The 22,369-nt window shown below is 41.7% G+C and overlaps 3 protein-coding genes across 8 annotated transcripts in view; 2 read left to right on the top strand and 1 right to left on the bottom strand.

Moving 5' to 3' along the window:
- Positions 1–2,965, top strand: part of LOC104829359 (molybdopterin synthase sulfur carrier subunit-like) — a 3,885-nt gene extending 920 nt beyond the window's left edge. The window contains exons 2-3 of the mRNA XM_010563545.1: positions 134–449; positions 2,823–2,965. Of these exons, the coding sequence (XP_010561847.1) occupies positions 134–449; positions 2,823–2,949 (443 nt within the window). The 3' untranslated portion in view covers positions 2,950–2,965. The remainder of the gene's footprint in view (positions 1–133; positions 450–2,822) is intronic.
- Positions 289–12,333, top strand: LOC104829355 (molybdopterin synthase catalytic subunit). 6 transcript variants are annotated; one of them, XM_010563540.1, is made up of 8 exons: positions 361–449; positions 606–795; positions 2,823–2,969; positions 3,851–3,973; positions 4,090–4,225; positions 4,808–4,961; positions 6,377–6,500; positions 7,700–12,333. In XM_010563540.1, the coding sequence occupies exons 5-8, from the start codon at positions 4,105–4,107 to the stop codon at positions 7,766–7,768; spliced, it is 468 nt and encodes a 155-aa protein (XP_010561842.1). In that variant the 5' UTR covers positions 361–449; positions 606–795; positions 2,823–2,969; positions 3,851–3,973; positions 4,090–4,104; the 3' UTR covers positions 7,769–12,333. The 6 variants fall into 6 exon arrangements, with proteins under 6 accessions (XP_010561839.1, XP_010561838.1, XP_010561842.1 ...); XM_010563537.1 differs by lacking the exons at positions 606–795; positions 3,851–3,973 and adding an exon at positions 3,069–3,140 and having other exon boundaries at positions 289–449; positions 4,075–4,225; positions 7,700–7,808; XM_010563539.1 differs by lacking the exon at positions 3,851–3,973.
- A 1,296-nt stretch (positions 12,334–13,629) lies between these two features.
- Positions 13,630–22,369, bottom strand: part of ITGA2 (integrin, alpha 2 (CD49B, alpha 2 subunit of VLA-2 receptor)) — a 51,386-nt gene continuing 42,646 nt past the window's right edge. Inside the window, exons 29-31 of the mRNA XM_010563544.1 lie at positions 20,572–20,661; positions 16,982–17,098; positions 13,630–15,609 (exon numbers count right to left, since the gene is read on the bottom strand). Of these exons, the coding sequence (XP_010561846.1) occupies positions 15,520–15,609; positions 16,982–17,098; positions 20,572–20,661 (297 nt within the window). The 3' untranslated portion in view covers positions 13,630–15,519. The remainder of the gene's footprint in view (positions 15,610–16,981; positions 17,099–20,571; positions 20,662–22,369) is intronic.

Here is a 22,369-nt window from a genome sequence, read left to right as displayed (position 1 = left end):
CGGGGCTCCCTCAGCCCCTCTCCTCGGCGGGCAGAGGCGCAGGGTGGGCGAGGCGGGAGCGGCACACGGGTCCGCGCTGACCTACCCCCCCCTGCTCTCCCAGCACCCCTCTTCCCCGCTCTTCTTCTGACAGCCGGGTCCGGAGGGACGCGACAGGGGCTCGCGGGCGTTAAAAAAAGCCAGGGAAAGCGTTTCCTCACGCAGGTTCGGTTTCGGTTGTTTGTTTTGGTCGTTTCGGGGAAGGTAACGTGCGGTAGCGGGTTTTTCCCCCGCGTCGTTTTTCGCAGTAGGCCCCGCTCCCCTGACGGGCGTGTGTTCCCCGAGCAGGTCTCGGTGCTGTATTTCGCCAGGAGCGCAGAGCTGGCGGGGCTGCGCTGCGAGACCCTCTCGGTGCCGCGGCAGATCACGGCTCTGCAGCTCTGGGAGGAGATCGTCAGGCTGCACCCCAGGTAATCGGGAAGGCGCCTGCTGAGGCGCGCAGAGCTTGACGTGCTGGGGGGTGTTTTGGTGGACGCAGGTCGGGCGTTCCCAGCCGAGCCGGAACGAGTATCAGTCCTTTGCTACCATGAAAACTGTGACGTCTCTCCTGTTCTTGTAACCTGCAGCGAACGTTTTGTGTTTTGGCCAGTTGGAAGTGCTGTAGCTGTACACTTGGAAAGACTAGGTCCCATAAACATACCCAAAAGTTGAGCGCAAGGCGTGCCTTAAGACGCGTGGCCCGTTGTCCAGGATGGCCACGGTATGGTAACGCCGCTGCACATCAAAACTGAGCTGGGTTATTGACCTGCCGAGAAGGTGAGATGTCTCGAGGAGGGGTTGAGCACAGGCAGGGCAATAAATAAGCAGTTCGTGATAACGTGCAGGTGTTTTGGATCACTTTTCTTTAACTGTGCTGTTAGCCATTGGTTGGAGCTTATGGCACGCTCTGGAAGGCAGGTCAGGAAGGGAGCAGAAGCCCTGCCACGGGCCTCCAGCCACTCAACCCTTACATAGGAAATATGCTCAGCCACTTTCAACCTCCTCTGCTTTGAAAAAAAACCCGCCAGCGCTGGTGGTTGCATTTCACAGGGAGGCAGGTCCTGAGAGAGCGCTAGGTGTGTGCTGTAAGGACCCCTGTGGCACTGGTGCTCCTGAGGGTGTCAGCAGAAATTCCCCCTCAGATTAAGGCTGAGGGAAGGTGCTCAGTCCTGTCAAGAATGAGTCTGATTGATAGAGAAAGGTGCAACACCATTTTGGAGGGGGGCTTGAAAAAAAAAGGTATAACAGAGGTTGAAGTCCCCAGGATTTAGTGTGGAATGCACTGGAATTTCCATAACTTTGGACTTAGGTGCCAAAGTCTTCCTGTAGGCACCACCCTTCTTTATTAGACCAGGGGCCTTTACCTCACAGAAAATTGAGACTAAGTGTGTTTTGGGGGAGGAGGCAATAGGGAATGAGTGTATTTTACTTTGCAGCCTATTACTCAGTGTCAGAAGCAGCAGCAGCACCTTTGATCGGTTTGCCATAGTTCATCAGCTTTGTCCTTTTATGAATGGTGACTTGGGGCAGTACGTTTTGCATGTGCAGTTACTTCACAGCGGCCTTCTTGGAAAATGCTTCTGCTCCTAGCTTTTCTGGAAAAACTCAGCATAATTGTAGGACATTGACCACAGACTTCTATTCACATTGCTAATGGATATTCAGACTGCAGCTTGAGCATACTTGACAATGCTCTTCTGTTCCACCCATTTTCCCCGATGAATTAACTTGCAAGTGACATTAATTAGAGCCCTTCCTAATGGGCACTTCAGGTCTATGGTTGTGCTCTGTTCCTCAGTGGCTTGCTGTGCTTTCATACAGTTCCTCCCTTCAGTCTGCTCTCTTGAGTCAGTGCTACTGTGTTTTGCTCAGCCTGTGCCTTGCCTACTTCTGTCTGGCTGGCTGTTAGGAAATAAGATGATTTTTACTTGTACCCTTTTGGCGTGCTTGCTTGTTTCTAGGCAATACAGCTCTCCACTGTCTGTGCCAGATTTTTTAGTCTCAAACAGTAACAGTTATCATGCTTGCACCTTCTGAAGTAAAATGTTGGTTTTCTTTTTCTGGTGTCTTACTGGTGTTGCCCTCATTCACTGTGTGATTGCACTTAGTCATGAAAGCGACTCCCTGCCTGCCTCACGGTATCCAGAGCTGTAGACTCTCACAGCAACATCTCACAGATGTGGAATCAAAAAATATATAGAAGATCTGCCAGAAAATGCACCATATCTGCCCTCTTAGTTCTGTCACCACTCCTTATCAATAGCAAATTTCAGACCCATAGATATGAAAGACCCAAAGCCTCATAAACTGTGAGGTTACACAACAAGAGCAACTTGTTGACCACTGACTCTTCATAAGATGTCATGAACAGCATCCTGCAGTGCTTCTTGTGTGTAAGAAAATTGCTCCAGCCCAGCCAGACTGAATCAGGGGAATGTTTCCTTCTAATCCCAAGTTGGATGGTTGCTACCTCTTGAGTTGCCTCCTTCTTTGTTAGAAGCTGCTGAAGTGGGTCTGGTATACATTGGTTTGTTCTCATGTAGGCCTATGACAAATACAGTTCCTGACTTCTGAAAATTATGCTGAGTTGGTTTCTCCTTAGCCACCACAAGAAAATCCAATAGTAGGAGGTGGGTGTTTGTTGTATTTTTGAAAGTGTATTGGAAGCAGAGTTGCATAAGTCTCAGTGGTATTTACCTCAGCTGCCCTAGACTGCGCACCAGTTTGTTGTTTAATGAAATCTCATGGTTAAATGCAAACAGTCTATTTAGAAACCTATTTGTGCTCCTGCCAATCCCCCTCAGGCTTGCTGTCATCCGGGATCAAGTGGTTTTTGCTGTTCGGCAGGAGTACGTGCTTCTTGGAGATCAGCTCCTGGTCCTGCAGCCTGGAGACGAGGTTGCCATTATCCCACCAATTAGTGGAGGCTGAATCTGCTGAGATTCTGTTGGGTAGGTATCACTTCTTGCTTAGCTTCATATGGAGTGTCATCCTGTGCTAAAATATCTCATGAATTCTGTATAATGTTCCAATAATCTTTTTTTGTTTAGGTCCAGAGATGTGATTGCAGTTCTCTCCCTCCACCCTGGTACTCTTTTGAGAGAGCATAACTTGGGTTTCCTGCTGGAGAGGGCCATTGTGCGCACCAGAAACTATAAGCTGGTGCACCAATAAATGATTAACACATATGCAGTAAATGGAAGAAAATTGCCAAAGGGGTCAGGCATTGTTTTGAATTTGGGTTTCAGGCCTTGCTGTTCTTTTATAGTTGTTTCTGACTGCCAGTAGATACCCAGCTTGCCTAAATAAGATAATAATGAAAAACCTCCTGCCACTTTTTAACAGAAAAGATTGTACAGGAAAAGAATTGACTGCTGCTTACAAAAACCTCTTTTTGTTGTTGTTGTTGTTGTTGTTGCTGTCAAAGGAACAGGTGTTCTTAGAATAGCTTCATTTCTTTGCATGGTTTCAAGTGCCAGTCCATGTATTTACTGCAGCTTGTTCCATTGCTGCTGCTCAAAATACTACTTTTCCTCCTCACTCTTAGATGAACTGATGACTGGTTTCTACTCAGGAAATTAGAAGTGTCTCCTGTGTCACTGAAACAGACTGATAGTATGAGGTCCTGGAGAGCATATTAAACTTTAGGGTTAGAACCCCAATCCATGTTTATCAGAAATCTCTGTTTTGAACTGTGTTTGATTTCACAATAAGATAGGGAGGAGCAGCTGACAATCTTGCCACAGATTTACTAGCACAGTGGTCCATGCTGGTTGATTGTACTGTTAAACTGGGGCCTCAGACTAGTTCTGGTTTTGTCCTACTGGACCAGACTTTCCTACCAGGAAGGAACCTGTATGCATTAAAAAACAGGTCATTGCTTGATATTTGCAGTTAATATTCTCTCAGCAAGTCTGCTGAGAAGTCAGCATGCCATGGAGACTGGTCTCTTGGGGTGAGGAAGTAGATGGTGCATGTTTTCTGCATAAAGTGGGGCATCAGCACTGGATAAAAAGCAGTTGGCCAATGCTAGTATCACCAAAACCAACAACAGAGTCTGTTTGGTTTCAGCTTTTGTAGCGAGCTATGGATGAAAGTGAAGATGTGCCAAAAGATTTTATCAAGCTCAAATCTGAAAAGCTCTCTGTAGATGAAGTGTCAGAGCTGGTTATTTCACCGTACTGTGGGGCAGTGTCTCTGTTCATTGGTGAGTTTAATATTTCTGAGCTGGATCTCTGGGTGTGTTAACAGTCTAATAAATGGAACCTGGATTATCCACACCTGTATGAAAGCTCCTGCAACTCAGATCTTCGTTGAAAGTAAAGTACTTTTTTACCCATGGGCTGGTGAAAGTCAAGGCTGATAGCTCTGTCCTGTTGCTTAATGTGCATGGTACAGATCTTAAAATTGCTTTGTGCTTAAACCATAGTGCTACTGGGCTCCTAAGTACTGAACACTTCAACATTGCATGGGCAAATGCAGTAATAGCACCTTAGCAGTTACACAGATGTCCCAGCCTTTGGCATTACAGACTGCAGACTTGTATAATGTGTAAACTAAATTCTTCCTTGTATATTAAAGATTTCTCTTATTCAGAGAATCTCTTTACATGGTCATGATTAGCAGAGGTTGTTTGTATTTGCACAGTGCTGACGTTGACCATAGCAGGAGATCCTGGGTTTTACTCACTATTTATGTATAATATATTATTGTATAATAAATGTATAATATATATAACATACATATTTATTTATTCAGTGCTTTTGGTTGATAAATCATTTGTGTTTAGGTACTACAAGAAATAATTTTGAAGGAAAAAAAGTGATTCACTTAGAATATGAAGCATATACTTCAATGGCAGAGACCGAAATAAAGAAAATCTGCAGAGATGTTAGACAGAAATGGCCATCGGTCAAACATATTGCAGTGCACCATAGACTTGGGTATGTATGGCCAGGCCCCATCCTTCTGCAAGTAGAATATTAATCCTTGTCTGGTGATTGACTATGCTTACATAGTTGCGGGACATGCAGGAATCTTTACAAACTGTAATGTAGCAAAGCTGGCTGCAGGATCAAGCTCTAGCTACGGAGCTAAGGTCTTTTAAAAAATGTGTGTATTGATATTGTTTGCTGGAGTTCACATTTAGCCTGCAGGATCCTTGATGCTGGTGTAATAGTTTGAAAGTGGGGAGAAGGGATTGAGATTTCATTCCAGGAAAGGGGAAGCTGTTGGTTTGTTTTGTCTTTTTTTAAACATGTGAAGTTGGCAGCACTTTATTTTTCCTTCTCTCTTCCATTGAGGTGCCGCAGAATGTTCTTACTGTCAGATTTAAGTCAAATTATGCCATAGGGAACCTGTAAGCTTAGACTATGGGGAGGGGAGAGGCATGGTAATTGACAGCCATACTTGTCAGAGAACCTACTGTTGTTCCTTGAGTCTTGGATAAGCATTTTCTGTTGGGTTCAAAACATGGAATACTAGTGTCTGACATACTCTTGAGCCTTCACGCTTCACCAGATTTCTTACTGAAACCAGCAGCATTTGCAGTCTGTTGCAGATGCTTGTTTCCTTTTCTCTCAGCAGAAGGAACTTAGGAGGTGATCTCAAAGGATAATATTAGCTCTGAGGGGTAGTTTCCTTAGATTTCCTCCATAGTCAACAGAGAGTGTGATTCTCTTGAGGGCAGCTCAAAGCATTTAAGCTTAGATATTTCCTATAAACTGTTTGCCAGAGGAGTGTTACTGTGGAGGGAGGGTTGGAAGGCAGCTTTTGGGAATACTGCCCTTGTGAGGAGCAAAACACTTGTGCTACTTCTGTTAAGTTTGGAAAACCAAACAGGAAAAACTTCATCATTTGAATTTGTCAAAAATTAAGTTTTATTGCAAAATCTGCCTAGTTCGAGGTGCTTAATTTCTTCTTTCACAAATTCTTGTGCAAACTGAGATGATTTCTTAGGTTTTCAGATAAGGACTGGGTGTTCTAGCTTGTTGCTGTTCATTATTAAGCCAGCTTCCAGTGAGTTTCCTATGCACTGCTGCAAATTAGCAATTTTCCCCTCTTAATTCCATAGACTTTATTTAAAAAAAAAAAAAAGAAAGAATGGAAGAAAAAAGCCTATGTCTGCTGGGTTTATTTACTCTAAAGCATGGAATTCTCACATCTGGTACTGATTTTGGTTGTGGTTTTCTTTCTTTTTAAAAGTGTATAATCTTTTGGACATGGCTTGACACTTGCTCAGTATGAATGAGTCAGGAGAGCGTGTGGCCAGAATACTGACGTGACATGGCCACAACTTTTGGGTGCTCTTGATATTAACCATTAGCTAAAGCTGCTGTTGTTCCTCTTCTCTCCCTAGTGTGGTTCCAATAACTGAAGCAAGTGTAATTATTGCAGTCTCCTCTCCACACAGAACAGAATCCCTTGAAGCTGTAATGTACTGCATCAATACCTTAAAAGCATCCGTCCCAATATGGAAAAAGGTACGTTTGGGAACAAATTTGATTTTAGGCCTGTGCCAGAGTCTTAGACAGCTGGGATAAAGTTGCTGCTCTTAAGTGAAGCAGCTGAAGCATTATGGGCAGCAGTTGCTCCTGACGGGATGCCAATGTCTAGCACCAGTGGGTTTCCTCTAATGCAGCTAGACCCATCTGTGGCAGGTAGGGCACCTGGAAGGTCCTCTCTTGCCTGTACCATCCAGCTCCTCTTCCTTTTAACGCCATACTGGGGTCAAAGTGAAGGAGTCCTGAGCTCTCCTTTTTTGAGTGGCAAAACTCAGTTCTGCACAGGCTTATGGAAGAACTTTAGAGTCAGCTTTGCTTTGGACAGCATTGCAGTGTGCAAGTAAGAGTGGCATTTCTTGTCTTTCTGTTTTCCCCTCATCCCTGTGGCCTTGAGAAAGCACAAAGCATTAAGCAACAGCACACAATGAAGGGATGAGCAGAGGTCCCAAAGCTAGTAAGGGCACACAACAATGTGTGGAGAGACCAGCCCGGGTCTAGAAAGAGCCTCATTGCATAACCACAGTGTTGCATGCAAGCAATGAGCACTACCTCTGCCTTCTCTCCCAGGGAGAACTTGACATGTGGTAACAGTGATGTTCTCTGCATTACTCCACTTTTCTGACACCTCTTTCAGGAGACTGGAGTTCTGTGGTGTCAGAAAGAATAGTCAGGGGCTTGGAGCCCTACTGCATTTGCTCCTTAGGTCCGGACTGCTGCTGGGTAGTCCAGTCTGTCCTGAAGATCTAATACTTACTGTATTTTGTATATTGTAATTTTAATTTTTTAATACTGACATTTTGTATACACTTAACTGCTCTCCTAAAAATTATGGTACATTAGGTTAACATGGCAACACTTTAAAAGGGCAGCTTCAGACATGAGTGCTGTGTACTCTACAGCTTTTACATGATTTCTTCTAGATGTCTTTCTTGAATTGACTGCAGTATAGATGGGCCCTTCTAAATTTAATGGGGCTCAGCCCAAGGTTCAGCATCTGCCCGCATGTAAGTCAGTATGTTCTAAGGGTGCTGCCCTCTTTTCTGTTTGCCAGCCAAGTGCTGTGTAGTCCTGTTGTGATGAGTAAATAATAGCAGGATGGCTGTTGAGTTGTTTGGCCTGCTTGTGGCTGTATGTAGCAGAATTCCACAATATTTCCCATTCTTTGTTTATATTTGCAGGAGATTTATGAGGACGAATATTCTTGGAAAGAAAACAAGGAATGCTTTTGGGCAAATTCAGAAAAATAACTGTATTCTCTTAAAAATAAAATGTTACTGTTCCTAATGAGCATACTTGTTTAGCTTTGAGTTGTTTTTACAGAGAATCTATATGTTTTTAAGTGGCTGTAATAGACATTTCAATTTGAATAATTTAGTTAGGACTGAATGAAATGAGTAAGAATTAGGGTTTTTAAGTGTTCTTGACTCTCCTTTGAAGTCATCTCTTTGTGCATTTTAACACGGAGTCAGTTTTTAAAACAATCTTCCCTAAAATTTTTGGTTGCAAGGTGTTTAGTCCACTGTGATGTATACTATTTTAATGCCTTTACAGTGGTAGTCTGTGTTCACTGTCTGCATGGGAGGTCACAACAGGCGAATTGGATTTTTCTTAATCTTAAAGTCCTGAGTAGTTTAATTTAATATGACTGTAGAATCAATTCACAAGCTTTATGCTATTCTGACATTCTTGTAACATGAAAGCTACTTGAAGTAGATTAAACATTTTGGTACAGACAGAGAAGAAAATACAAACTGTACCCCAGAGTTACTAACTTTTTAGTACTGGTTACGTTCCAGTAGCTCTGTCTCACAGAGACATTTTTACTGTGCAGCTGATATTACAAGTCCATTGCATTAAAAAAAAATGGACAGACCTTGATTCAAAATTAGATCTAATACTCCACCAGCAACAAACTTGCATTAGCAATAACACACAAACCTGTAACTAGTTAATGATGTCTAGACATGATTAATTTTGAAGAAGCTTTTTTGGCTGTGTACTTGTATGGTGCTGCAGAAATAAAAAAGCTAGCTATTATTACAAATAGACAACTATAAGTTTAATTAGTTTTAGTAGTTTGACTTTAGAGATGTTAGGATTCAAAGTCCTAGAAAGAGATTAGTTTTTCAAAGGAAAGTGAGTCTGTTGAACTTTTTGCAGTTTGTATATGCATTTATATTCACATTTATGTTTTTAATACAGTTTTTCTCTTGTTACTGTTTTGAAACCTAGTTAAAAGAGAGAAGGACTGACATAGTATGCCTATGCTCCCACTGGAAACAATGGGCTGCTCATCTGAGTAAAACCATTTTATTTATATTACTGTACTGTGCCATGATAGTGTTTAGATGCTAAGAGTTCAAAGTCCCATTGTGTATGGCATTTTTACTAATGCTGAGAGGCAGTTTTATCTAGTCATCATTATCAATGTAGACAAGATAGATATAAAGCAAGGAAAATGAGGTAAAGAAAAGTAAAATTATTTGCTCAAGTTTCTATATCGTCACATCACAGAACACTAAAGCCTCAGCTGTATAATCCATTTCATTGTGTCTGCAGTAAAAATCTACAAACAGCTGCTAGCTGCACAGAATAAAATGAGAAAAATAGGGGATGATCTTTTTTCTCCCAGTGATCTCAATCAGTTTTAATATTTAGTGATGGTTACTGTATCTGGATTAAGTAAATCCCAATGAAACATAGAACTTCAGGCAGAAGCATGGTTAAACTGTGTGTGTTAACTTACTGATGCACTTCCCTCAAGGTAAGTGAGTGAGTCCTTCCTCTGCAGGACAGCAGCTGCTCCTTGTGTGCTTACACATACGCAGCCTCCAAACCACGTGGGCCCTATTACCTAGGCAGGGCTGAGCAAGTTCAAGGTTGAATTTTCCTTTGCTTTGGAGGTTGGAGAGGAGCCCTCTGCCATTTGAATGTCATTTTTACCAGGAGTTGTACAGAATCCTGAGTACAGATCACTTCCTCTGTCAAATAATTCTTTTTGTTTTTAGAGAAGAAAGCAATACATAAACTTTCCCATTTTTGGTGTTCATTTTTCCACGTTCATGTTTGCTGTTACCATGCAACTAATTAGTAGATTAACTTCACAAAAATAAATGTCTAGCTTGCCTTGTAGTGGGTAGTTTATGAATGAACTAAAACCTATGCAGTGCTTGCATACTGGTGCTGTGCTCTCATACAGAAAAATAGTGGTATTTAGAACACTTAAATTGTACTTGGGGCCCTATGATCAGGAGCAATTCCTGTGTTGCACTAGTGTCTCTCTAGTGCTGCAGTCTCCTGGAAGATTTCTCCAGGGTGACCTTAAGTGCACCTTCCCCATCAGCAATGCAGCTGGGAAGGAGAGTGCAGAAAAGAGAAAGAGTAATTGTGTACTTCCCCACAGTGACCAGGAACAATGAATGGAAGAGATGTTGTACTGAGTCACAGCTGAGTGTTACAATGTGTGTACGCTGCCATGGTCAAAACAATGAAATGTCATTTTGTGTCCCTAGCTGTGCATGAGGCAAGTACTGCTTTGTTCTGGAACAATGATGTATTGGTCTTGTGTAACTTTGGGTTCTTCAGCTGGCATCTAAAAGCGAGATGGAAATGCCCCTAGGAGGGATGATGTGCATAATTAGAGGTAAAATGTATCTCACTGAAATTTTAAGTCCACACTCCGAGCTCAGTGTTCCGGCTCCCTCTGTAGGGCTACCCTCTCTGCTAGGGCAATATTATCGTAAGAGGGCAGATTACTCTGTTCTAAGATAGCTGCCTAAGGCTATGTCTGGAGCGACCCAGAAATGCTTCCAAATTTCCAGGCCAGGGGATGAATCCCAGCTGTGCCTGGCTGCATGTCAGGGAAAGATGTGGCTGCTCATGTCCTGGTTTCTACACATGCGGGACTAGGCTGCTGTATGAGGGCTGCCTTGTGTTCTGGTGAGGTCCACAAGTAGGATGATAGGCAGCTACAGATCAATATACAATGCAGTCCTAGCTTTCTCGGACGAGTCCAGCTGTTTTCTTGCCTTGGCTTATAGGGGAGGCTGATGCCACCCCTCTGTGGCTCTTCAGCTGTGTCACAGCATCCTGCAGAGGTGGTGGCTCCAGGTGCAGACAGATGTTCCCAGGAACAGATGCTGCAGACTGGAGAGTCATCAGGTGATTCCTGCAGAGATCTGCCAGATGTGGGGTATTTGTGGAAGGGAAGCATGTCTTCAGAGTGAAAATTTGTCCTTCTGAAAAGATGTCTTGGTTGGTAACATTTGAATACACTGATCTATCCCTTTGTCTGGCAGAACGTCCATATACCAGCATTGCTTAATTTTAAGAGTTTCCTTTCCTGATTTTGATCTTTCATTCTCTGTTCTCAAGAGAAGCTCAGCCTGATGTGTACTACAAAAACAGCAGCTGATGGACTGGCATGAAATAAACGGGGGGGACGACGAGGGGGGACAGACTGTGTTATAAGGAGCCTACCCAGGAGATGGCAGCCGAGAGATGACTGCTCGGGAAGAGCAGCTCCCAGCCTGCCCAGGTGCAAACTGTGCTGGGAAATACTGGTGCTCGCTTCACCTGTCACTCATGAAAGTGACACAGTCACACTCAGGAATGAACCCTTTAGATTGTTCAACTTTAAGCTAGATTTTGGCTTTTCTCTCAGCTCACTTTTCCCATAGCTGTTCAAGGAATTTGTAGTTTTATAGACTAACACATTCATTTGCTCCATCAAAAACATTAAAAGGAAAAAACTGCTAGAACTGATCATTAACAAAGTGAAATTGCCTGTGAAAGCCAACAGTGCTACCCCTTGCCCCCCAAAAAGCTTTGAAAACTCAATCTTGAGCTCTTCCAGTAAATGTCCTGTGGAGGTACTTGAAGAGAGAGAGTTAAGAATAGGCCAATGACTGTAAATCGGCAGTTTCTTTGAGTACCCTAGGCCTTTTTTTTAAAAGCAAACCAACCATAAAATTTTATCTTGTCAGGTGTTAACAAAAATTAGCATCCTGATGTATCTTTATAGCAGTTCTGTTTTAAAAGTTCCATTTTGACTATTTTAAGAGAAAGAGGCAAATATATACATTTTAAAAACTGCTAGCACACCAAAGCCTGTGACTGCATATGGGTAATTGATCATAAATGAGGGCAGAAAGATTGTCTTATTAAAAGATAAGACTCAACTTTCCTGAGGCTGTGAAAATTATGTACACTTTATTACCTTTAAAGGCAATAAAAAGTTGAGGCAATTAGCTATAGATTTTGAGATGTATTTTCATACCTTCATTTTCTTTAGTCTTTAATTTGCAAGCTTTGTTGTACCTCAGTTTTGGATATAAAGAGTAATACAAGTCAGTATATAAGGAATCTGGCTTTCAGTTCTGCAGAACACTGAGACTTGGTGAAAGATGGGGAGTTTTGTGCCTTAAGATTAGGATCATGTGGTTCTGTATTATGGAAGTGTTAAAGTTGGTAGCTTGAATGTTTATGTGGAAAAAGAAAAAAGGAAGCTCTGTGGAAGTAGCTACTTTTCAGGTGGTAGTTACTGCAATGACTGTCTTCCTATTGACTTCCTATTCACAGCCAAGTTTCTCCTCTTCTTCCTTTCCCACTGTGCTCCTGCGGAAATGTTGCATTTGGCTTTTCCAGTGTATGGTGCGGAGCAGCTATAGCTGGTGGCAGGACATGCTACTGCTGACCAATTCTGTACATAATATAAAGTGCAGGGCATGAGACTGGCGGAATATGGTGTAATTTTAGATGCCAGTGATAACCCCATGCTTATAGGAAGGCTTGACCATCATAAGGTTTTAACACCAACTATTCAACCAGAGCTATTCAAATACACAGATACTTTGCACTAATGCAAACTGACTTACCCTACAATATAGCTTACCGGTAGTACTATACTCATGACTATAACCTACAAGACTTCCAAGTGCAGCTTCTTTGTATACCTAGCAGAGTCATCCCCTTAGGGTTTTCACTGTGTGCTACTGGAACAAAGACATATTTGGCCCCATTTTATGTAGTGCTTTTTCAGTAGAATTTCTTTGCTTTAGGGTGCTCTTTAAAAATAAACGAGTCTGTGTTCAGCAGTATTCTTGTTTTTATTGTAGTAACGCTGTTAGGCCCTCAGGTAGGCACCACAGTGATACAGTCCCTGCTCCCATAGAGCTTACATGCTAGCTTTCAGAAGTCAGTTTGATTATAAACTCTCTTGTACATCCCAAATCTATACATAGGCTCATATGAAACTAACTTTGATTTTGGACTTGATTCTAGTACTTCAGGAAGTCAGCAGCTAGATTTCAAGACCAGAATCAGATACAAGTTGAGTTTGCTGAAGGTATTCCTGACTTTTCTTGCTGCAAGCACAAACAGAAGCACATGCTGAAGCTCAACATTTCAGAATAATATTTAACCTGTAATGTGCTGTTTTAAAAAAGTAAAACTAAAAAAAAACCAAACCAACCCCTTGCGCATAACACAAAATATACATAATATTTCCAGCATTATTTGCGGCTGTGCCAACTTAAAAGTGCAATAGACTCACCCATTACAAAAACTGAATTAGCCATTTAAGTATTAATTGTAAAAGAAAAATAAACTAGTAACTTGAAGTGGTTAGGATACAAAAACCTTACCTATTGCTATGCCTTCCCTTTATTTTGGGAGAAAGTATTGTGTCCACGCTGGGGGGAAATTCCTGTTGTCTGGGTCAGAAAACCCAGTGAAGAGTAGTGAATTGAGTCATTGCTACCTGACTGATAAACTGTTAAATCCCCAAAGAAGCTGTATGTCAGATACTGACCTGTACCTCCCACCAAAGGTGGAAGAAGGAAATCTGGCTGAATGCCAAAATTTCCCTTGCAAGCAGCACCAGAAATGAAAGGTGCTGCCATCTGCTGCACTGTGAAATTCCCCCTCTGGCCTGGAGCGCATGACCCTGGTTATGTAGGAGCTTCTCACACATACAGGTGTAGGGTTTTGTTTTCTTCTCACACGTTTATGTAAGAATTGAGGCAGACAATTTTTTATCTTTACTTTCAGAGCATTTGCCCTTAGGATTTACAATTACAAGTCAGGAGCTTATTCTTTAGCTTTATGCAATTGCTACTTTTTTTTTTTTTTTTACTTACATAATTGTTTTGGTCACAAACTCAGCTGATGGCAACAGTCTTGTTTGACAATTGAGATCAGAATCTGGATTGTTTTTCAGAATGTTTAAAAACCCCACCCCAAAACATAACATTTCATAGATACAAAATGAATCCAAAACACATATAAAACTACACTGAGCACAATCCAGCTGTCACTGCAAATGAAGCTGTTATTTGCCAAAGAGATGGTTGGCTCCTGACTGATTGCTGATTAAAAAAGACTGAGTAAAACTTTCAAACGTGCTCAAGCCTAGTTTTTGAAAAGTCCCTCAGAAAATAATCTGAAAGGTGCCTAAGCATAATTACAATCTAGCTTTGGGGGAAAGAAAACATGACTTTGGGTCTGAATCAGGTACATTTAAGTGTTTTACTCTTCAAGTAAATCACCTTGAGTTGGAAACAATCTCACTTGCATGGCAGTGTACATAAGGACAACACACACATCTTCTCTCACAATTGATTATAAGCATAACTGCCAGGCATGAGAGAGAAAGGCAGCCAAAAGGCCAATTCCCCTGACTGTTAGCAGTCTTACAGCATGTGCCTTTTTAAGACTGAGCTTTCATTAAAACCAGGCAGCATAATGGCATGTGATAAACTTGAGGTGTGTGACCAACGTAAGTCAACCCAAGTGTTGTGCTCAGAGCTCCTTCCAGAGCACTACAGTACTTTACTGTATAAAACATAAGTTATCTTCATCAAGACAGGAACATGTGGGACCAAATAAAATGTGACAGCTAAGGAGGTTGTACAGAACTTTGGTCTCCTGGAGGGCACTGAGATGCTAAAGAAACAAGTGCAGTAAACAGTTTACAGAGCTTAGATCTTCACTATCCTCTGTCCCAATGTGCATACTTCCTTAGTAATCATCCCCTTTAGTTCACTTCACGCTCTTAGTCTTGCAAAATCTTTCAGTACAGAATTAAAGGCAAGATCTTGACTGTCTTCCCTATTTATGTCAAAAGCCAAACTAGTGTCAGAGCGACTGCGAGCGTAAAGCCCAGTGTAACAGTAGTGGTAGTGCTTCTCAAGATGAAGTCTGAAAACTAATCATAACATTGCAGAGAAAATGCTGTAAATTATTATGAAATTCTTACTTTCTTCTCAGAGAGAAAGTATGCAGAAGGCAGTTACACATACCATTTGGCAATATTTCCCCAAGGCAATGTACTTCAGTAATTTAGTTGTGACCTTAGTGCAAGGAATATGGTGAACTTTTGGAACAGTTTGCCCACCCGGTTGTCCTGTAGCACCCAGACAGACATCTTCATACGCAGTTCCCACTTTATAGATTAGTTAAGACAAAGGTTTGCTGGTGCAAATTATTTCTCTAAAACAATAAAGATGGAGTTAGTCAATGAAAAATGGGTTTTCTTCTCCCAGTCTGGAAGCAGTATTCACCACACATTCATCATCAACTTAATAGAAAATGTCCTTTACACATATGGTACTTGTCAACTGAATTACGAACTGATGCTGTTCCACAGTAATCTGAAATAAATTGCTCTGTTTCACTCTGCAGTGGAGCAGGAGAAAGGTTGCTGGCACAATATGTTACTGTAAACTCCGGACCTGCCAGTTCTAAGGGCTAAGCTTGTTTGAAAGGCAAAAATTTACAAGAAAAGGCACTATAAATCATTTTGGAAAAAAAAATGAACTGTCCTGCAGTTACTCTTATAATAGAGTAGAATCTGTAAAATATTTTCATCTATAACAAGACACTTCCATTAAAAATGTTTAAATGTTACTAAGCTTTAAGGCACTCCAGCTGAAGAACCGACTGGATCACAACTACTGTTGGTGGCTCAGATTTCTTCTATCCATGTAACTCATCATCTTCAGTCCTTGTCCTTTGTGAGTTCTGTAATTTCATCGACATCTTCTATATCTTGTGTCATTTTCTCATACTGTCTCTTGAAGAAGCCAAGCTGTGGTAAGCATTAAAATAACACCATATCAGAGTAAGTCATTGATAGTTACATTTCTGAGCTAAGCTAAATAGTGTGATGGTAGAAATACATGTGTGCATGCACACATATACAGTGTTTGATTTGTAGACAGTTCCCGACTCTAAATTGAAAGGAGCTAGTTGCTCCTGCCTGGTGCAACTAAATGCGAGAACAGCAGTGCTGAGTAGCCAGTTGTCTCCCTGCCAAGATACAGGCAACTCCATGTTGCCTTAGTGTGCCAAGGAGCCCTTCAAGAACCAAGGCCCTGGCACACAGGAAAACTTTTCTCTCCCCTTAATCTAGGTATCCTTTGAAAATGACTTTTTTCCCTCACCCTTCTCTGTTCTCTGTTTTTCTGTTCAGTGTATATCCTCTCCCTCTTTGCTTCTTATCCCCAGGCTTGCCCACTGGGAATATCATGGGAGTTCAGAGCCCAGCTGGGGAGTTATGGAAGGAGGCAGCCAGTGTCAAAAAGGAAAAAAGTAAATGCCACAGCCCCTGTTTTGAACTGCTGGAAATTCATTTATCACCTTCATGTTGCCCTTTCTATGGGGACCTATTTTTAGAGCCCTTCTAAATGCTCCCATCAAGGGCGCAATGACAATGCAGTATTATTCATACCACTTGTCCTGGTTTTGGCTGGGACAGAGTTAATTTTCTTTCTAGTAGTTGGTACAGTGCTGTATTTTGGATTTAGTATGAGAATAATGTTGGTAACACACTGATGTTTTAGTTGTTGCCAAGTACTGCTTTTGCTAATTAATGCTTATTCTAAGTCAAGGATTTTTCAGTTTTCCATGCTCTGACAGTGAGGAGGTACACAAGAAGCTGGGAGGAAGCATGGCCAGGATGGCTGACCTGGACTAGCCAAAGGGATATTCCATACCATAGGATGTCATGCTTATATAAACTGGTGGGAGTTGGCCAGGAGCTGCTCATCGCTGCTCAGGGCCTGGTTGGGCATTAGTCAGTGGGTGGTGAGCAGTTGCACTGTGCATCACTTGTCTTTCTTGGGTTTTATTTCTGTTATTTTTGGTTATCTTCCTTTCCATTACTATTATTACTATCATTATTATTTTATTTTATTTCAATCATTAAACTGTTCTTATCTCAACCCCCAACTTTTACTTTTTTTCTATTCTCCTCCCCATCCTGCTGGGGTGTGAGGGCTTGGGATGGAGTGAGTGAGCAGCTGTGTGGTGCTTAGTTGCCAGCTGGGGTTAAACCACAACACCACCAAACTGCATGTGTGGTTTTGTTCAGCACCAGAGAAGAGAGATTCCAAAGAAAGTAGCCCGAATGTATTTATCCCTTTCTGCTTTTCTTTTTAAGAATATAAACACCTACTTACTTTCCACAGAACAGCAACCAATACTAACAGCAAGAGGAGCCCAGCCAGTATACTGCCAATCACAACACCAACTGGTATCTCAGCTTTCTCATCCGGCTTCATTATTGTAACTGGGATCTGAAAGCAGAGAGATTGTGCATTAGGGGTTAATGTTAACTGTATATAAAGTAGGATTTGTAAACCAAATACTTCACTACTCAAGAACAGCTGGACTGCACACATTCCAGCATCAATGACTGGAACACACCAGGCAATTACAGCCTTTTCACTGGTGTCCACAGGTACCTGGCTGCACCACTGTGGCATGTGGCAGTGCCAGTTAAGAATTAGGGGCCCTCATCACTCTTGGCCATACCCAACAGGCAGAGGAGCAATCTCTTCCTGCCAGCTTTCTGCCTTTCCAGTAACAGGAAAGGAGGTCTTTCTGACTTCTTCCCATCACGGACACACCATCACTATGTAAAACAGATGTGCTTTCATGCAGGTGGGGAATAGCCTGGTGTAGAGCCCCATCTGCTCAAAACAGACTTCCACTGCATCAGCTGGAGAAGAACTGCTTCCAACCAAGCGCTGTCAGAGCCTGTTATCTGTGGTGGGCAGCTGTAGGAGGCAGTACTAATCATGGAGGCCAGACACCACCATGCACTGCGTTTGCTGAAATTTCTCCCCTGCTGCTGGGCCGGTACCTCTGTCTCATTTGCCTGCTGTTCCTACCTTCTGGGAAACCACTAATAAATTGTTAGATCTTCTCATCTTAATCTGTGTTCTCCTGAGTCAACTGCATGAATTTGCTGTAAGACGGATGGGTCAAACAGGAGTGTTTCTAGCACATCTATGCTTCCTGAACTACAAGCAATACCAGAGATCTCCCACAACAGCATACAGTGTCTGGAAGTTAGTTTTCAGGTGATACCCTGTCTATTTGGATGGGTATGACCAACTGTATAGTTAAATATAACATAGTTGCTCAGGGAGACATTGCTGGAATATTTATGAACTGTCAAATCTTTGGATTTAATCTTGCAATGACATGCATTTAGCATGATGGTTTTTTCCTTCCTGAAACATGATAAAAGAAGTCATATTGGTTTAATTTCTCAGGATTGCTTGCTCAATGCATTTGTCTGGTGTAATTTAATCTTAAGCTTTCTGGGAAGCTTGCAGTGGACTGACATCTCCGTGATTTAAGTCATTTCTCCTGGAAGGCTACAATGTTGTGCTAGGTGTGGCTATGTGTATTCATTTCACTGAGGCAGGATGGTTTTGTGTACTTTTTAACAGAATGGCCATGATGATGATTATAGCAGGTTAACATTCTCTCCTCCAGCTGTCAGTCCTTTCCAACCTGGAAAAAATCTGAAAGCTTTTACGCAAAGATACCTAAGCAGCTTCTCCACATAGCATCAAAAGGCAATATTAATTCATTTGGCTACACAGCAACCCAGCTCATCCAAACTAAAGAGCCAATCTTGTATGTATGTGCAGTTTGCCTAGTAATACTTTCTCCATTAGATTAACAGTGAAGTGGCACTATTGGAGAGGTAAATCAATGGCTAAGAACACACATCTTGCCTGAAGTCAAGCTGTGGTCAGTAAGACACCACGGCTGGGATTCATCTCATCTAGTGTTACATCTACTATATAGTTCCTTGGCTTCAAATGGAGGAGAACCAGCTCTTTTAGGGCCTAATGTACCCTACTTATTTTCAGGATCATCTTTAAGATGAGATGAATTGCATCTCAGAAATACCTGTTCTTTCTATGGATTAATGTTTATAGAAGGGCTAACTCTGATGTGGCTGACTAATGTAGCTATTAAGTTGGATGAATCCTACCACTCCCGTCTAAAATAACAGGGTAAGTAGGGAAATAAATTCAATATTGTTTCTGCACTGTCCTATTCCCAAGGAAGTGTGAAGGGCAAAGACTGGGTATTGCTGCTGGTCTACCAAGAAGTATATGAAGTGCTGGCTTCTGACTCCATCACTGAAGTGTCAAAACTGTCTGCCTTAGGGAAAGTGTACCTCCATGAGCTGGCACATTTTCCAAGAACTCTTACAGGGCAAGAGGCTATTGAGTAAGGATCAGGCTGTAAACCTCACCAAAAGCCACTGTGTTTCTTAGGAGCCCTGTGGATAACTTCCAGGGTCTGTTCACCCACTGCCTCAGAGCTGTAAAAGGCCCAACTGCAGATGTTTCAATGGCTGGCTCAGGAATTACCTTTTATGTGTCAACTGACTTAACAGTCATTTCAATAATTAAATTCTGGTTCTCCTGAAATCAACAGAACTGCTGATAATGTAAATTTAGCAATATCATGCTTCAACTGTGGAAAAATACCTAGTAATACATGGTTTATGAGCTACCTAAAAAGCCTGTGCAATTAACTGGAATATTTGCATTGTGTATTAATGAATTTCCTCTCCTAACAGAAATAATACTATGCTGCAAAGCTGAGGCACTCAGCACACTTCAAATACAGGCATGTAATTTTTCTGCAAAAACATGGCATTATTTCCAGAACTACTCATATATTCCCTTTACGTCTTCAGGCACTGGAGGTTTCCCTGAATACAAATGGGTCTATTTAGACGTGCTTCACAAGAAATGGAGTGATCCATGAGAAAACAATATAAAAAAAACCTACTGAATTATGGTCTTATTTCCACATTGAGATAGATCAATCAATAACCGCTTTTGTACATATTTAACTGAATTTTCCATTGCCTGTAAATGGGCTATGCCACACATTGTCACAGATATTTGACTCCCTTACTAACTTGCATTTTGGTCTTCAGTGGCCTTGGTTATTTTTATGGGTAAAACAGGCTGGTAAGTCCTGTAAAAATAAATCTAAACTTAGTATTGCAAATGGAAGTGTTCCTCCCTAGATAGGCCAAGAGAACAAGTTATCTTTTCATTACAACAACACCACAGCGCTAATGTATTCTTCAAGTGTTGTTTATGTTTGTATATAGCAGATGGAAACCCTGGGAGAAGAATTCTACACTAATAAAGTGGTGGTTTGGAGACTTTTCTTGAGATTACCTGTGTCCATATTGTCCATTGGACAGCCATTCCAAATGCAAAAAATACTCCACATTCATTTACAAACGAGATTAAGTATATTTGCTCGATACCTGTGCCAAACATCTGTCTACAAACATCAAACCAAATACACTCACAGAAGTAAGACTATAACTCAGATTTGCAAAAATGTCTCCCAGAGCTCATTTATCTACAACAATTAATTCCGTTGCAGAAGGAAGTCCAAATTTTGATCTTCTCATGAACAGGAAGCTAAATGAATTTCAGAAGTTTCTACCTGAATTTTGCTGATAGTTCTACAATCTATTTGAGATCTACAGATTTTAACTAGTCTGGTTTATATAGTAGTTGGCTGAAATGAAAACATTTTGGGACCTTAAGGGAGGTTGTATATAGCCCAAAGGATACATTAGTTCAATGGAATCAAATGTCATCAGAGTTTGAAATTTGCTATGTACTCCTAAAGGACGCTGAAAATTAAATATTACCACTTCAATACAGTGAAAGAGAATTTGAAAAAAATGTACTTATCTATCACTTACTGTTAGGGTATTCTCTCCAATTATAAATAAGTCGGGGTTATGCGTATCAATTTTTGCCTCTGCAGAGAGTTGTAATGTCTGGAAAGTTAACTGAAAGAGAAAATTAAAAAAACTGTAAAGCTCTGTTACATGGCAAATAACTTAGAATATAGACATCCTAAAATAATTCTCTTGTTTTGAAATGAAGACTTCAGAACCAGAAAAAAACCACAGTATTAAGAAAAATAAAATTATCTTTTTATTTGTCCCAAGCTAATGTGTCTATGAAAGTAATAATGTATCAGTAATCCAGACTTAATTTTGCTGTTCTTACTTATTAGCAATGAAACCGGGGAACTGGCTTCTTTAACATATAGTTCAAGCAAAACAGGAGAAGTTGATTATATATCCATTTTTATAGTTATTTCAAAGCTGTCACTGCTGCTAGCAGGGAAGAGAAGGGGGGAAAAATAACAAAGGGAGAAATAGCTCAGCAACAAAAGACAGATGGGGATGTATCTCTGGCCTTTGAAAGAAATGGAAACTGGATGTTCTTCCCTGCCCGCCCCCCCAACTCTATCCAATGCTTCTGGTTTTCCCCATTTATTTTCTCCTATCACTATCTGTTCCTCTCCTCTGCTCAAATTCTGACATCTCTCCCTCAGCTTAAACAAAGAAAATGACAAAAATCTTAGGCCAGTTCCTATTTGAAAAGGGACCTTGTGCCAGATCCCACTTCCCTCTGTGCATGTGTGAGGAGCATGGCTGTGCAGACACTGCCAGCTCACCACTGCTCTTCTCCCCGTGTGGCAGACATGGAGAGCCCTGTGTCCTACAGCACCACCGGGAACAGCCTCAGGTTCGTGGTAGCACAGGAGCACTTGCCAGCCGTACAAATGCAATGCCTGCTCTGTCACTTTGCTCTGTCATGCCTCCTCAGCCTTTTCTCTGGGGCAGGGCCAGGTATGGTGGGCTTGACACAGGGAACATGAGCAACCGTAGGTCCGCAGCAGCTGACGCACACCAAATTGACCATCCCTGCAGCATACAGTTATTGTACACCTGCACTGTGGCCATCTGCCCAAGTGGCCTGTCCTGCGCTCCTAAATGTTTAGAAACCCACCTCAGCACTATTCAAAGCACCTCGTTATTCCTAAATACATCTTTGTTTTCTTTGCTTAGCAGATACCAGCAAGCCTGCTATCCCTGTCTTGGACAGTGACTGATTGCCACTAAATAAAAAGGCTGACTTATGTGAATTATTGAGTGCTTGCAAGATTATTTGCACTGACCATTGACAATCAATCAAATGGAAAATAACAAAATGGGAGATGAGAGGAAAACTGTGACATGCGATCTTTCCTTCCTGTCGCCCAGTGGTAAACAAATCATTTCCACTTACTTTTGTGCGAGGGTAGCAACCTTTTGTTCAGGTCTCCACCTTCTGTGTACCTGATGCACTAACAAGTGGTCTTAACCCAGATGATTTGAAAAATTCAAACTTTAAAGACAGACAGATGCTTTCCTTCACACACTTGCTGAGTATATTACATTATCAGCCTGACCTTTTCCTTTTAAGAGCTGAATGCTAAAGCTGACAACAGCCCTGCTGTTAAATGTCAGTACCTGCCATTAGACTTGCCAGACAAACTAAGGAGACTGCGTCATGTTCCTGACACTCTAGGCAAACCTAGGACTCCAAGACAGTTTGGTTGGTTGCCTAGCTAAGAAGCAAACATGTTCTCCTTTCAAAAGTCTGGTAATTCATGATGAGTTATATCCTGGAGGACACATGGTAATTTAAAATGGGAAAGTCAAG

Source organism: Haliaeetus leucocephalus, unplaced genomic scaffold (genome assembly GCF_000737465.1).
Source record: "Haliaeetus leucocephalus isolate CR32 unplaced genomic scaffold, Haliaeetus_leucocephalus-4.0 Scaffold169, whole genome shotgun sequence".
Classification (NCBI taxonomy): Eukaryota; Metazoa; Chordata; class Aves; order Accipitriformes; family Accipitridae; genus Haliaeetus; species Haliaeetus leucocephalus.
The sequence above is the reverse complement of the archived record's forward strand: the minus strand, read 5'-3'. Positions and strand labels throughout refer to the sequence as shown.

Coding starts and splice junctions, on each gene's coding strand:
- LOC104829355 (XM_010563536.1), top strand. CDS start 4,105: ATGGATGAAAGTGAAGATGTGCCAAAAGATTTTATCAAGCTCAAATCT. Junction 4,226..4,807: donor GGCAGTGTCTCTGTTCATTG/GTGAGTTTAATA, acceptor ATTTGTGTTTAG/GTACTACAAGAAATAATTTT. Junction 6,501..7,699: donor CCGTCCCAATATGGAAAAAG/GTACGTTTGGGA, acceptor TTATATTTGCAG/GAGATTTATGAGGACGAATA.